At 39.8% G+C, this 16945-nt stretch overlaps 1 protein-coding gene across 8 annotated transcripts in view; it reads right to left on the reverse strand.

Annotated features, from left to right (window-relative positions):
* The window catches only part of sash1a (SAM and SH3 domain containing 1a), a 402788-nt gene that overhangs the window by 79341 nt on the left and 306502 nt on the right, over positions 1 to 16945 (reverse strand). The window contains exon 1 of one of the 8 annotated variants that reach the window (XM_017493890.3): positions 11291 to 11477. The exons of the other annotated variants lie outside the window; for them this stretch is intronic. Coding sequence (XP_017349379.1) covers positions 11291 to 11344 — 54 coding nt within the window. The 5' untranslated portion in view covers positions 11345 to 11477. Of the gene's footprint in view, positions 1 to 11290; positions 11478 to 16945 lie in introns of those variants that run through there. 8 annotated transcript variants of the gene reach the window in all.

Below are 16945 nucleotides of genomic sequence, written 5' to 3' on the forward strand. Positions count from 1 at the left end.
GTGATGCACTGTGTGTTCTGACACTTTTCTATCATAGCCAGCATGAACTTTTTCAGCAAGTTGTGCTACAGTAGCTCTTCTGTGGGATCAGAGCAGACAAGCTAGCCTTTGATCCCCACACGCACCAATAAGTTTTATGGCTGATTGGTTATTTGGTAATTATATTTAATACTGGATTTAAAGGTATAGGAACGAGAAGAGTGTATAGAAATGGGGAATTTGGTGTTTTGGTTTAATCAAATTATTGAATGAAATAGGAATTTTATGGTTTGGGTCTCTGTTAAATCTGTGTTCCATATGTTTAAAAATGAATGTGCTGTTGAAATGAATGTGCTGTCAATTCTTAGCTTGAATGAGCAGCAGGATATGAATAAAAAATAATAATAGAGTAGCACATTATCTAAATCAGTCAACTCATAATAATAATGCCTTATGACTAGTAAAAGACAAACCTCCAATATCACTTTACATGTTTTGACATGAGCTGTTCATATATTCTCCAGCATGGCTTTCTAAAATACTTATGCAGTGATTATGAGTATGTTATAAAGGTGCGATGTAGGTACCATTCAAATAAAGTGTTGCACTGGCTGATCTTATTGGTTGAACTTTGAAAAGATTAGTGTAAACTAGTGCTGGTAGGATTGGACCAAATGCACACTGAATTTGTGAGTCAAGCTTTTCTCAATTTACATTTAAAAACCTTCATGTGCACATAATGGTATACCAAAACCAGTAGACAAAATGTAACCTTGTAAAACAAGTTACACACACACACACACACACACACACACACACACACACACACACACACACACATGTATGTCTCATGCATACTCCAGTATGCATGCATGTACACACACTCATACTCAAAAGACCAATTATCTCCCGCTGGAGGTAAACAAAAGGCCTTGGCTTCTGTAAGCACACTTAGTGTGGGATTAAAGTGACATTCGTCAATTTAGCTTCATGCTAGAGCTTCACACAGAGACCACAGTGTTATCTGTGTGCTGTTAGAAAAATAATTAATCTCGGACTATTCTTCTTGGACAAAATAGTACTCCAGATCTGTGGGATTTCAGTCCAGTGGCCACTTGTGCCATTTAAGTTGGAACGTGATGATAATCCCCAAGATAATTTTACCATTATTCAAGATTATTTTAATGTCAATTGATCCCTCCTAACAATCACAAACTCATCTTTATTCACTTTTTAATGTTCATTTCAAGACCTTCTTCTAGAGCTATAGTTCTCAGGAGCAATGGCTGACATTTGTGAGGAGGATCTGAACATATTTAGGCTTATGATCGGAGCAAGTCTTGAGGACTTATGTTCTGTGAGGACACTGACAAAAAAAAAGTGAAATATGAAACATCAGTTTCAAGATTTCTGAATTCGTAGCCCTGGCATAGACCAGGCATACGTCAAGGTGTAAGTCCTAACATCGGTCTAAAGTCTGTCCAAATGTGTCCATCTCATCCATAACACTATCTGACATTAACACGAAACAGTAATGAGGCATGTCCCATCACATTATTTAAAAACAACAACAACAACAACTGATGGAAATTCACTGAGAAATTCACACAAGAGAAATCCACTTCTAAATTTTGGGAAAACTTTACATTGTACTACACTGAATAATGTAGCATGTGCAGTATGCCATGTTGGGCTTTTTGAATAAAATAAGCTAGTAAGTAGCTAAACAATTTGCTGATAGTCCCCCTCTGAAACTATTGGAATGGCAAGGCCAGTTTATTTGTTTGTGCTACAAACCAAAGACATTTGGGTTTGAGATCTAAAGATGGATATGAGATGAGAGTTTAGGATTTCAGCTTTTATTTCCTGGTATTTTTATCTAGATGTGTTAAACATTATAAACCGTGTTTCACAGATGAGACATTGTATGTTTTGGATCGTGAGCAGATCCTTTCTTTCTCCACACTTTGGTCTTTCCATCACTATGGTAGATGTTAATCTTGGTTCCAGAACTTTTGTGGCTCCTCTCTGTATTTCTTTGTGAATTCCAATCAGGCTTCCCGATTCTACTAAGTTTTAATAGTGAAAAATAGTACGCATTGCTCAGTCTATCTGAAAAGAAAATGTCAATATAAATTTGACCACCCCTAAAATGGGTCATACTATTGTCAATACATGAGGGCACGCAGTAGGATAAATGTGGGAAATACCATGCAGTCCTGCACTCAATCGACCAAATGCAATGGAGATAGCACGAGAGATACCAGAGAGAAGGTGTTCGAGAGACACTTTTTCTTAGAAAATAAACGCAATTGTATCTGAAGCATAAACTTCCTGCACAGTTCATTAAAATGAAAAGTTTATGGTGAAATGATTACAATGAAATTTATCACCTATTGTCTTGAGGTGACTTTAAGTCTTGAGTGTGAATGAAGCAAGCTGATAAAATACTGTTAATTAAAATAGCATACAACTTGAACAATTTGAACAAATAATTTACAACCTCAAAAATGTAAGTTAGACCAAATATGTCTCATGCATGGAAGTTACTATAGTACTATAGTACTATAGTAACAGTAAGCTATATGTGCGTTCTCTCATGATCATCCAGTCAACAGTGAAATGGTTAGGAATAACTTCAGTATAATTTTGACATACTGGGTGTATTATACAAAAACACAGGACCCATGGACGTCTGTTTTATCCATGTATAGTTTAGGTTAGTAATAAATTGAAACTTAATGCAGTGAGATTTCACATATAAATAACAGAGGCCTTTTTTGTATTCAGATTTCATTTAACACTGATGATGTCATGAGTAAGAGAAGCTTTTTTACTGGCAAGAAATGACAAGTAAGTTGAGGAGTAGAAGAGAGAAAGTACTTGTTAATTTTTTAAGGCATTCATGGCACTATTTGACACATAAAGTTGAACAGTACTGTATGAATTATAGCATTTAATGTGTTGTGTTCATGTGCTGGTTTAAAGATACATCACAGTGGTTCACTGAAGCATAGACCTGCATTACACAAACAAGTTAATCTGGGCAAACTGAAAAAAACTGACACCCCCCCATACTGAAAAAAACTGATACCCCATACCCCCATACCCCATTCGCATACTGACCACAAGAGTTCGCTTGCAAACCACTCCAGACTTCGTTTACAATCTGAATATGGTGGTCTCGGTCGATTGTTTTGGTGTAGATCTGAGCGTGATTGCCGTGTTCTTATATGTCTAAATGAACCGAACCAAGGGAGAAAATGCACCAGGTCCCGAAACAAACACTCCAAACGAGCCAGGAGTGAAAACGCCCTGAGATTCAGGATTTTCCCTTCATTTGAATCAGATCCGAAGTAACTAGTAACTTGCTACTTGAGTGGTCTTCTCATTGGATACTTCATGACTCTTACTCAAGTAATTATTAACATTATTACTTTTACTGTTACTTGAGTAATTATTTTTATAAGTAGTTTTACTTGTGCTTGAATAAAATTTTTGGCTACTATACCCACTTCTGGTGAAAGGTAACACATGCTTCTTCCGAGACACATGAAGCCAGCCAAGTGCATCGTTTTGAACATGCTGTGTCACAGGGCAGCGGAACACACTTGGAGGAAAGCGCTATCTACCCTCTTCTGCATACATGAGCTTACAGAGGCTGATGATTGGTTAGCGTCGCTGTGATTGACAGGGTAAAGAGAGTATGCCCCTCCCATGCAGTGTGTACAGACAATTTTGCTCCATGGATAGCTGTGGTGTCATGAGTATTCAAACTCACGCTCTGTGGACAATAGCTTTTCTGTTGCACCCCAATGAATTTAAGATTGGAGTGTTTCAGGATTTCTATTGCAACCCTTGCTATGTAGTAAGCTAATATTAATGACCCAGAGATGTAATGAAACATATGTTTTGAAGCTTTACTCTAAAAGCTATATACATAAGGCTCAAACCTCCATACCTCTTGACTAACGATTCATCAGTTCTCCACTGTCATGTGTAATGAAGTGATAGTTTATAAATTATAATGACGATTTTATTCTATGAGAGAAGGAGTCTGAGAGAGTGCTGGTGTGTAGCCTTGTGTCAGACAGGCATCCAGACGGTGTTTGGACTGGGCAGCTCCGACTCGATCCTCTGTGGTGCATAACAGTCGTAACTGTCAGGGTGATGGCGTCAAGCTAAATACAGTGCTGGCAACACCGCTTCAACATTTGCAGTACAGGAAGAAAATAAAATCTCTGTATGTGACCACAAGATGTGCTTAGAATGTACACACACACACACACACACACGCACATTAATAAAAAGTTTGAATGAAACAGTAATGAAATGAGCTTGAATATACTTCCGTATACTTAACACTGATCATTTACTTTTTCCCCTCTCAGTCAGACAAAAAATAAGCACACTCTACAGTGACACAGATGGTAATAGACTCCGCCTACAAACATCACATTTCCCTTCAAATCTTTCAGCATTTCGTGTCCAGTTCTTAGTTGATCCTCAGTAGAATCATGTAGAAACACATCAAGCCCTCTCTTTTCTGCTCATCTGTAATTATGAGCTCTGTGTGTACGCCTGTGAGATCAAGAGATCGTTACTGAATGTGTGTGTGTGTGTCTGTGTGTGTGAAGAGATACAATGAGACAATGCCATCTTTTGTTTTTCTCCTCACTGTAACAAAATGGTCTTTAGTTATGAGTTCATTCGTCATTCAATTCATTCACTCCACACACACGCACGTACACACACAGACGCACGCACGCACACACGCACACGCGCGCATGCACACACACACGCACACATGCACACACACACACACACACACACACATACGCACACACACACAGGCCACTAGAGCTTCTATATGAGTGCACGCTTTCAAACTGACAGGAGAAAGAAAGTAAAAATTGTCATGCTGCAGCACATTCATTCTCACTCGGGGACCAATTATAAGGGCAGTGCCAACATTCACACTCTCTCTTTCACACACAGCCAAAAATTGTCCAAAATCAGTTTGAAAAGGTGTGTCTATGATCCTGAGCAATGCAACACCACTGGCTCAGTGCTCTCGGGAATAATGTCAACTAACCATCACACAATAACACTCTAACAGTGTTTCTTATCTTCATTTATTAGCTCTGTGATACATAAAATTTGTGTGTCCCTGTAGGTCAGTGGTTCTCAACACAGGGGCCACGGAGAGATGGGAAGGGGGGTGCAAATTTTTTCAAGAAAAACAAAAAAACAGACAGGGCATCATTTGTGTACTAGGTGAATTTTATTACTTTTCAAATAGGATGTGCATAAATGAAAAACCCTGCGTTCCCTCTCCCTCTGTATTTTCTTTTTGCTGGGGAGAGGCGGAGTTTAGCTGTCTTTTATCTAGCTGTCAGTTCAGACCAGTGTTAACACCTTAGTCCACTCTAATGATGGGAAGTTTGGATCATTTTACTGACTCGGATCTTTGAATCTCGTTCAACAAAACGAACAAATCTTTTTTCGAGTCATTTCGTTCATTTCAGCAGAATATAATAAAAATATTACTTGTTAAATGCCCCAACACATATAGTACTTAAACTATAAAATAAACTATAGGCTAATGCAATCATGGCCGAATTATGAGAAACAGAAATGAATAATTAATTTCTAAGCTGGTCTTCAGGCTACGCAGTCTGTTAGTTCACCTCACCTCCAGATCCGAGCCGTTCTTTCTTTTGTCACGTCACATTTGTCACCACATCTGTTCCCCGGAAACAGAAATGATTAGTTCATCTCATGAGTTACAGCGCACGCGCGGTCAAAAATGAACAAATCACTCTCTGAGACAACTCATTGTTGCTGAGTCATATTAAAGATTGGTTCAAAATGAATGAACCGTTCATGGAAGACACATCACTAGTCAGTGCAGACCAGTGTTGCCAATTTAGGGACTTTTCAGACCCCTTTAGCATCATTTTTATCTTGCCACATATTAGGGGAGGCTTGGGGGGGCTTTAGTTACAAAAGGTTGAGCACCTCTGCTGTAGGTAAATACCTTTAGTAACCTAAATCCTTTGACTCTTTTAGTTTAAAGTAAAGAGAGTACTAATGTCAATGTCAACACACACACACATACGCACACACACACATATGCACACACACACACACACACACAGAGCGATGACTGTAAGTAGACGGTGGTGTTGTTTGGATGAAGTCATCAGACATGTGGAGAACGACACACTTTCTCAGAACTTGCTCTCTCTCTCTCTCTCCATCTTTCCGACTCTCCATCCCTCAGACGCACATCTGCGTAACAGAACCTACCTCTCTGCAGAAGGTCTTTCACACTGAATGAATGTAACCACTGCGAGAATCACCTCATCACCTCGTTCATGTCATTACTGCGTATTAACTCCATAATGAAAAAGGAGATTACACACGGTGGTGTTTATGCAGAATGGGTGATGTGTATGTCTTCAACAGCTGGAAACTTCTAACTATATATACATCACTCAAAACATCCATCAATTTTCTTTAACACTTATCCTACACAGGGTCACGGGGAGCCTGCAGCCTATCCCAGGGAACTCTGGGACACCCTGGATGGGATGCCAACCCATTGCAGGGCACAATCTCACATACAAACACACACACACACACACACACACACACACACACACACACATTCACAAACTACGGACAGTTTGGATTGGGATAGTTGATCTGATTCATCCATGACCAACATTTTCAGAAATACTACATCCAATTTTAGCATCTCATTCTGCATCCAGTTGGAACCGAACAACACGCAGCTGGCTGAGGTTAGCTAGACCAAAAAACAAAGTTGCTAACGCTATTAAACATATGTGGAAAGCTTGGCGGCTGTGGCTCAGGTGGTAGAGCAGGTTGTCCACTAATCGTAGGGTTGGTGGTTCGATTCCCACGTGATGCCACATGCTGAAGTGTCCTTGGGCAAGACCCTGAACCCCAAGTTGCTCCCGATGGCAAGTTAGCGCCTTGCATGGCAGCTCTGCTACCATTGGTGTGTGAGTGTGTGTGTGAATGGGTGAATAAGAACCAGTGTAAAGCGCTTTGGATAAAAACGCTATATAAGTGCAGACTAGACCATTTTGCCACTTGTACACTGTCTTATTTATCAATGCCAAATTCAAGCATTATATATATAATTATATATATATATATAGTAACATTACATGCTGCAGGAAGCCTGCATGTGGTTGTGTAGTCTTGCTTTACCAGACACTCCGATATGGGTTTTCTTTCTTTTGCGACAGTTAGATGTGTACATTCCCAAGTTTCGCAAAATGCGCGGGGAGTGGGGATTGGTGAAGGGACGGATGGACTCTCACCCCTTTGGCCTGGGTGTACACAGACTGGCGCAAAAGACAAAAAACGTCCAGTGAGGGTCTTGTTGAAGAGAGAGGTCGGAGGAGAATGGTCAGACTGGTTCAAGCTGACAGGACGGCTACGGTAACTCAAATAACCTCTCTTTACAACCGTGCTGAGCAGAAAAGTACCTCAGAATTGCACAAATGAGCAGATCCTAGGCTTTCCTAGTAAAGTGTATAATTAACATCCTTTTACATTACTGCATCAGCCACTATGTGCAGAAATAATCACAGGCAGAATTTAGATGATTAGGATTAAGACAGCAGATATTCATTATCATTTTGTGTAGCAAAGTGCCGGCATTTTATTCCCTCATGCTGTGCTCTCAGCGGCTGCTGGCTAACAGGGCTGTAGTGCAGCAGCTGGCCCAGCACTCTCTCTCACAGAGGAGCGCAACAACACTGCATTATCTGCTAGTCCCCTGACAGCAACCTGCTCAGCATGACCAGAATTAGTGTGACTGTGAAAAGAATAACTGTGTTAACCAGGGAGATTACACATAGCTACACCAGGCAACATGCACAGTCTCCATGGCAACATAGCTATACATTCCTCAGGAGTGAAACATCAGGACCACTAAACCTCAGAGAAAGTGGTCAAAGAAGAAGAAGAAGAAAGAAAGAAAGAAAGAATGAAAGAAAGAAAGAAAGAAAGAAAGAAAAGTATAACATCATGACCCTCAAAGAAAGTGACAGAAAGACAGACTGAAGGAAAAAAAGTAAGACAGATAGACAGAAAGAAAGAAAGAAAGAAAGAAAGTGTAGTATTGTGACCTCAAAGAAAGTACTATAAAAAGATGAATCCGATGTGTGTTTGTGTTTGCGTGTGTGTGTGTGTGTGTGTGAGAGAGAGAGAGAGAGAGAGAGAGAGAGAGAGAGAGAGAGAGCGAGAAAGTTCATATTTGGTGCTTTAATAAACAGAATCTTGATCTAGTCTGTCTAACAGTCAGGTACTGATTAAGCTGCTTGTCAGTGTCTACTACTCTCCCTCTCTCTCTCTCTCCCTCTCTCACTCCCTCTCTCTCTCCCTCGCTCTCACTCCCTCTCTCTCCTCCCCTCCCGTCTGTCTTTCCGTGGTGAGTTGGAGCTCAGCTCAGAGGAGGAGGCTTTCAGAGAACATTCAGACTTCAACACTGATCCCTTCCCCCATTTCTCCCTCCTTTGGACATTGATCCAGATGCTGCTGGAGATCTCCCAAACAGGAAGCAGAACACAACGGGCTCTGTGTGTGTGTGTGTGTGTGTGTGTGTGTGTGTGTGTGTGTGTGTGTGTGTGTGTGTGTGTATGTGTGTGTACATTATACATGTTAGTAAAAGTGTCATTGTGTGTATTACAGCATGCTTCCGCAACACCATGTTAACCCATTGTTCTTACTTCCTTGGCTGTAATGGAGTGTGGGAGTGTGAGAATATGTTTTTGTGTGTGTGTGTGTGTGTGTGTGTGTGTGTGTGTGTGTGTGTGTGTGTGTGTGTGTGTGTGTCTGTGTGTTGTGGTATGTGTGTGACCTCTTGCTGTCATGTCTTACTGTATACATGTGTGTACGAGTCACTGACTGATATGCATTTAGCTGTAATTTTTAAATACTGATGGAAATAGACACCTTTAGTGTTTGTAAACAACAACCTGGTTGCAAAAAGACGTGAGTCGCTTAGCAACCTGATGCTACTTTGTTCTAATCTGACTGACAAAGCTGTCATTTAGGAATCAGACTGATGTTAGATAAAATGGTGTATGAGTGTTATAAATGACAAGGAATGCTATTCAAATGGTGTAGAAGATTCTTATGGCTTGGAGTCCTGTCAACAGCTAAATGATGCTAATCAGTGGCCTAGCCTGCTACATATTCTGTACATGCAGTTTTCTCCACTAATATTGGCACCCTTGGTAAATATGAGCAAAGAAAGCTGTGAAAAATTGTCTTTACTGTTTAACCTTTTGATGTTTTGTTTAAAAAAAATCACAAAAATACTCTGTGCTCATGGATATCAAACAATTGCAAACAAAACCTAAGTTTATCCAAAAAAATCTTTGTTAAAAATTGGTGTGCAACAATTATTGGCACCCCTATGAATTCATATGAAAAAAATATTTTTGAAGTATATTCCCATTAATATTTGACATTTTTAGTACACCTGGGTGACTAGGAACAGGAAATTGTTCAACCATGACTTCCTGTTTCACAGGGGTATATATATGAGGTAACACATAGGCCAAATTCCCTTAGTCATTCATAACAATGGGTAAGACCAAGGATCACAGCTGGAGAACTGCAGAAGTTAGTTGTGTCTTGGGGTCAGAAAGTCTCCAAAACTACAATCCAAAGTCTCCAACATCACCACAAGTTGTTTGGAAGGGTTTCAAGAAAAAAGCCTCTACTCTCATCCAAAAACAAACTCAAGCGTCTTCAGTTTGTCAGACACTACTGGAAATTCAAATGGTATCGGGATTCTGTGGTCAGATGAAACCAAAATAGAGCTTTATGGCAATAAACACCAGAGGTGTTGTTATATATATATATATATATATATATATATATATATATATATATATATATATATATATATATATATATATATATATATATATACATGCCAGTCCCCTGACCTGAAACCCATTGAAAACCTGTGGGGTGAACTGAAGAGGAGAGTCCACCAGCGTGGACCTCGAAATTAGAAGGATCTGGAGAGATTCTGTATGGAGGAATGAGCTCAGATCCCTTTCCATGTATTCTCCAACCTCATCAGGCATTACAGGAGAAGACTCAGAGCTGTTATCTTGGCAAAGCGAGGTAGCACAAAGTATTTACTAAAAGGGTGCCAATAATTGTTGTACACCTATATTTAACAAAGATTTATTTTTTGATAAACCTGTGTTTTGTTTGCAATTGATTGATCTCCATGAGAGCAGAGTATTTTCGTGATTTTTTAGAACAAAAGATCAAAAGGTGAAACAATAAAGACAATTTTTCACAGCCTTCTTTGCTCATATTTAACAAAGGTGGGAATATTAGTGGAGAGCGCTGTATTAGTTAGGAAGTTGTAACTACAACGTCAGGTGCGTTCAAGTCACTTTGTTCAGGGCAAGATGGTGGTGTTCCGTCCCTTAATTAACTACAAAAAAATGCAGCAAGGTTTTTTAATTCAACTCCTAGAAAATAAAGAACAAACAATCCAGATAAATAAAAAAGCCTGCTGCACATAGCAAACTCCTAATAACTGAAATCAGCTTCTGAGACAAATAAACATTCAATTTCAACAAATTTACCCTCAGCTACAGATGTTTCATCCATTGATTCCATCATGTTTTTGTACTGACACGCCCCCAACTCGGAAACTCAGGGCTCAAAGAAAATCCTGAGTTTCCCCACTCGTAATTATGACTTTGCGGTGCCATTAATGTGCCTTCAACTCGTAAATACGATCTGTCCGACATGACTTTACATTACGTTACATTAAAGCAATATAAGTTAGTTAACTAGCAAGCTAAGTCTATTAAATTCATAGCTAGTTCAACTGTATGATGGTTAGCTATTTAGCTGTGGTAAAAATCTCATTGGATCAATTATCTCTCCTAATTGCCTGCAATCACAATCGTCATGAAAAGGTGTCTGATTTGATAGTATGCTGTTTAAAAAAAAAAAAAAACGTGTTTATGAACACCCCGCAACATTTTATAAAATAAATTCTGGCTTCGCTGTTCAAATAATTCAGTATAATTCACTCTCGTTATATTTCTGCAATCAGGAGGCATCAGAGTGACATGTTTCACTCAGGGCTCTGTATGTTCTTATCTTTGCAGCCATGTCTTCTCTGACATTCTTACAGAACATTTCTTTATATAAAAGTTGAACACAAAAGTTACACAGAACATTTAACACAAAAAGTTAACTGAAGTTTTAAAGACGTGTTACTCACCAGCACAACGTACACGCACTGAAAGAGTCTTCTGTTCACTCCAAGTCCTACCATAAACCGCTAGAGCTACTCTCTCCCTCTCTCTCTCTGTCTCTCTCCCTCTCCCTCCTGCCCTTCCTCTCTTCAAAGCTCCCTCCTCTCTTCGTCTGTCTGTCTCCATCCATTGCTTCCTCCCTCTCTCTCTCTCTTTTTCTCCCCCTCCCTGTCTTTCTTGCTTTTCTCTCTCTTTAGTAGAAAGAACAATGCATGGCAGCTGGAGCGACTTGGAGCCCAAGAGACCGTATACATAAATCAGAACACGCACACACACACACATTTCCATGGAGTCAGTGTTGATTGTGTTATTGTATGACAACACAATCAACGCACACACACACACACACACACACACACACACACACACAGAGAGAGAGAGAGAGAGAGAGAAAAAATTAGTCCAAAATCAGTTTGAAAAGGTGTGTCTATGATCCTGAGCACAGCTGTGGTCCCTGAGGTAAGTGCATGGGAGCACAGCGTCCTGTAAACTGATTGGCTCCTGTGAGATGATTGGCATTTCCTGTTAGTGCTTACTCTTGCCAGCATCCTCCCACAGCCTTGTGGCCTACACACACACACACACACACACACACACACACACACACACTTCATTTCTAAGATGGGTAGTGATTCATAAATGACCGACATATAACATGCAAGGGGAAAGCAGGAGAAACGGCAGAGAGGAGGAGGAGAAACATGATCCAGGAAAACCAACAATTACCAGTGAGTCACACTGTGGGGTTTCTTAAAATATAAAGATGACAAGATGGAAGGGAAGAGCGAGAGAGGGGGGGGGATGAGAGAAAGACAGAAAGAGAAGGAAACAGAGACAAGTAGACAGAAAGAAAGAAAAAAGAAAGAAGACAGACATACAGAAATAAAGAAGAAAGAAAGGAAGAAGGAAAGAAGACAGAAAGAATGAAAGAAGACAGACAGATAGAAAGAAAGACAGAAAGAAGACAGAAAGACAGAAAGACAGAAGACAGACAGAAAGAAAGAAGACAGACAGAAAGAAAGAAGTCAGACAGACAGAAATAAGACAGACACAAGGAAAGAACACCGACAGAACGAAAAAAGAAAGAAGACATACAGAAATAGAGAAAGAAAGAATACAGACAGACAGAAAGATTGAAAGAATGAAGACAGACAGACAGAAAGAAAGAAACAAAGAAAAGAAGAGAGACAGAGAGAAAGAAGACAGACAGACAGAAAGAGAGAAAGAAAGAAGACAGATAGGTTTAGAACAGATCCATTAAAGCGGTTGCCAGTTTGTTGTTGGTTCAGAGTGAAAGCTCACTCACTTCTGTTGGAGCTGAAAGCATTCAGTACCCACAATGCACCATTGAGGGCCCACAGGCTGAAGCACTTCCTGTATTAGTGAAGACCACGGTAGTTCACTTCATCATGTACATCAACAACATCATCATCATCATCATGTAGGAAATTCTGCCATAAACACACACACACACACACACACACACACACACACACACACATACACACACATACGTGATGTTTCAAAAGGTCTCAGTGTGTGTCCCAGCTCAGCTGAAAATATGTGCACCCCTCTGTTGGCTTTAAGAACACACACCCTCTGGAGAACTGCTGGAAAAAGTGAGTGTGTGTATGATTCTGCATGTGTGTGTGTGTGTGTGTGTGTGTGTGTGTGTGTGTGTGTGTATGATTCTGTCTGTGTGTGTGTGTGTGTGTGTGTGTGTGTGTGTGTGTGTGTGTGTGTGTGTGTGTGTGTGGAGAGAGTGATTTCCCTCAGGCTGAGTTTGGGATGAGACAGTGTCCTACGCAGCCAACCAACATCTCAACACACTTCACACTGACTAGCAAACTCAGTGACACTGTATCACACACACACACACACACACACACACACACACACACACACACACACACACACACACACACACACAAAGAACCATACACACACACACACACACACACACACACACAGGGTAAAGACTAGTCAGCTCCTTAAAATGTTTAGTTTGAGGAAGAGCATGCAGCTGTGACTGCAGCCTCATACAAAATAACTTAGCCATATACATCATTGACACACATACAGATAAATATTTGTATTATGCTGGACTTAAATAAAAAAATTACATCAATATTTACACAGGGAATGTCATGAATATTTAGAGATGTGTTACACACCAGTTTAAGTTAATTTTTTGAGCAGCAAATTGAGATTATGCAAATAATTTAGTTCACGCCTCTTTTTCTTGTGTAAAAAGGGGTTTTCCAGTAGTGTCTAGATCACCGTTTTTAAAGCACTTAACACAATTAGGGACAGAAAATGTGGAATGAAGACGTATATTCATATGCATAGTCAAGTGCACAGAGTGCGCAGGGCGGATTTAATATTGTGCCATGTTTTACTAGCCTCAGATTCCTGCTCTTAGTTCACAGGAGTGGAATCCAATGTGGTCTTCTGCTGTTGTAGCCCATCCACCTCAAGGTTTGGCATTTTGTGTATGCTGAGATGCTTTTCTGCTCACTATGGCTGTAAAGAGTGCATATTTGGGTTACTATTACTAGACTTCCTGTCAGCTCAAACCAGTTTGGTCATTCTCCTCTGACCTCTCTAATCAACAAGGTGTTTCTGACTGCTGCTGCTCAATAGATGTTTTTTGTTTTTCACAGCATTCTGTTGAGATTGGTGTGTGTGAAAATCACAAGAGAGCAGCAGTTTCTGAAATACTCAAACCAGCCTGTCTGGCACAGACAATACATACTATCCTATTTATAGTTGCTTTCATTAAGAATCTATTCTAAAAATGAACAAATATGCCAGGATGTCCCCTGGTTAAAGTCCTGGCCATGTGTCCGTGTTCATGGCTGTGTTCAAAATTCCAAAATATATTTCCACATATATAATATATCAAAATTCAATCCATGGACATTCCATGCTTTGCAAAAGTATTCGACACTTTCTGATTACTGATTATTCCAGTCAGTATTTTTTTTTATTGCAAGGCAATATGCTCGTTAAGTCAAGTTTCATTTTTTGTCAGCAGATCTTTAAAAAGAAAAAGAAAAAAACTGAGAAATGCCTGCATTATGTTTGTGCTACATATAACGCTTTGAAACTTGTCTTGAATAAATATCTCGATCTTGGTCTCATCACAGCAAAACAACAACAACAACAACACATTCACTGGGTCACTCTCATGCTTTCATGTGGTTCTTCTTGAGCAACGGTTTCTTTCTGGCTATCCTCTCATACAGACCTCAATTATGCAGATCTGTTGAAATGGTTGTCTGGTGCACCTTCACTCCACTCTCAGCTACTATACTGTGCAACTCCTTCAGAGTGACTGTTGGCCTCACTGGAGCTTCCCTCGCCAGGCTATGTCTTGTTTATGTGCTGCGTTTTGATGGACAGCTTTGTCTAGGTAGTGCTTGGGTGGTGTGTTGCAGCTTCCACGTTCTCATTATTGAACTTCTTTGTTGTTCCCCACTCCTGGGGAGGGTAACAATGGTCTTTAATTTCCTCCATTTGTACACAATCTGTCTGACTGTGGATTGGTGTCCAAACTATTTAAATGTGGTTTTGTAACCTTTTCCAGTCTGATGAGCATCAACAACTCTTTTTCCTGAGGTCCTCAGAAATCTCATAGGTTCATGCCATGATACATTTCCACAAACGTGTTGTGAAGATCAGACATTGATAGATCCCTGTTCTGTAAATAAAACAGGGTTATCACTCACACCTGATCGTCATCCGATTGATTGAAAACACCTGACTCTAATTTCACCTTTGAATGAACTGCTAATCCTAGAGGTTCACATACTTTTGCTTCTCACAAATATGTAATATTGGATCATTTTCCTCAATAAATAAATGGCAAGTACAAAATTTTGTCTTTATTTTTGTTAAATTGGTTTCTCTTTGTCTACTTTTAGGACTTGTGTGAAAATCTGATGATATTTTAGGTCATATTTATGCAGAAACATAGACAATTCTACAGGGTTCACAACCTTACAAGTACCACTGTACCTAAACATTGTTGCAGACCAAATACATGGCAAATTTCATGACAACGGTATTCCCTACTGGCAGTGGTCTCTTTCAGCAGGATAATGCGCCCTGCTACACTGCAAAAATTGTTCAGGAATGGTTTAAGGAACATGACTCAGCTATACATTTCTACAAGACCAGATGAAATTTCTCAATTTTCCACATTAACTGAATGTGTTAAAGACATTAAAGCCTGGATGACAGGTAATGTTCTTTTACTAAATTCTGATAAAAACAGATATACTGCTATTTGGAGCAAAATCTGTACACAAAAGCTTCTAGAATACAATCTACATTTAAAAGGATGTACGGTTACTTCATCCACTTCAGTTAAAGACCTGGTCATATGAAAATCCGGTCATATGAAAATCATATTTACCAGGTAACAAAAACAGCCTTCTTCCACCGTAGAAATATTGCCAAGCTATGTAACATGTTATCTGTTTCTGATGCAGAAAAACTAGTTCATGCATTCATGACCTCAAGACTAGATTATTGTAATGCACTGCTAGGTGGTGGTTTTGCACCCTCAAGAAAAAAGCTACAAGTAGTCCAAAATGCAGCTGATAGAATTCTTACCAGATCACGAAAATATGAACACATTACCCAAATTTTATCATGTCTACACTGATTACCTGTTGATTATAAAATACTGCTACTCACCTATAAAGCCCTAAACGGCCAAGCTCCTTTGAATCTTTTATCACTTTATAATCTTTCACACTCTTTAAGGTCGCAAAACTCTGGACTTTTGAAAATACAGAGGATATCAAAGTCTACTAAAGAAGACAGAGCTTTTTCACATTTAGCTCCTAAACTCTGGAATAGCCTTCCTGATAATGTTCACAGTTCAGACACACTTTCTCAGTTTAAATCAATATTAAAAACACATTACTTTATCCTAGCATTCACATAATGCATCTCATAAACTGGTAATCCTTTCAACTATGATAAAACAATAACAAATGAACCTGGTCATCTCTGCCTGAAATTCAATGAACTGCTGATGAAATTCAGTGGGAATTTATTGAATGTGTCAGCTCCAGCTCAGAACCAGCCTCTACAAAGATTCCAGATGACATCAACACCTGCGAGGATTGGATGATACCAATGCCTAATCATCACACTCACAAGCTCTACTCGTGTTGGTCCTGGGGTAGCAGTGGGCCAGACCCGTTCTGCTCTCCAGGCCAGCCTGGACCGTCCTGGTGCCCTGCTTCTGGAGGTCTCGTCGCTCGGAGGCCAGTCACCGTTGCTGAGGATGGCCCCATATGTTCGTCCTGGGGACACTTAGAAGCCGCGGAGATGGCATTGGACTACATTTGATGTGAACAGTTTTGGTGAGATGTCTAAGGACTGTGGTTGCGGTGACAGTTTTGGATTACATTTGCACATACAGACTTTGGTCAGTTAATTATTTCAGCGGAATAGACTTGTTGAGACTGTGGTGAATCTCCTGATTACTGAGTTGCATTCTTTATCATATTGCACACAGTTATGGAAGAGATTTATTTATAATTACACAATTTGTTGTCACCCAGATGAGTCTGGTTCCTCTCAAGGTTTTTTCCTCATATCAT

This window comes from Ictalurus punctatus, chromosome 2, assembly GCF_001660625.3.
Source record: "Ictalurus punctatus breed USDA103 chromosome 2, Coco_2.0, whole genome shotgun sequence".
In the NCBI taxonomy this organism is placed as follows: domain Eukaryota; kingdom Metazoa; phylum Chordata; class Actinopteri; order Siluriformes; family Ictaluridae; genus Ictalurus; species Ictalurus punctatus.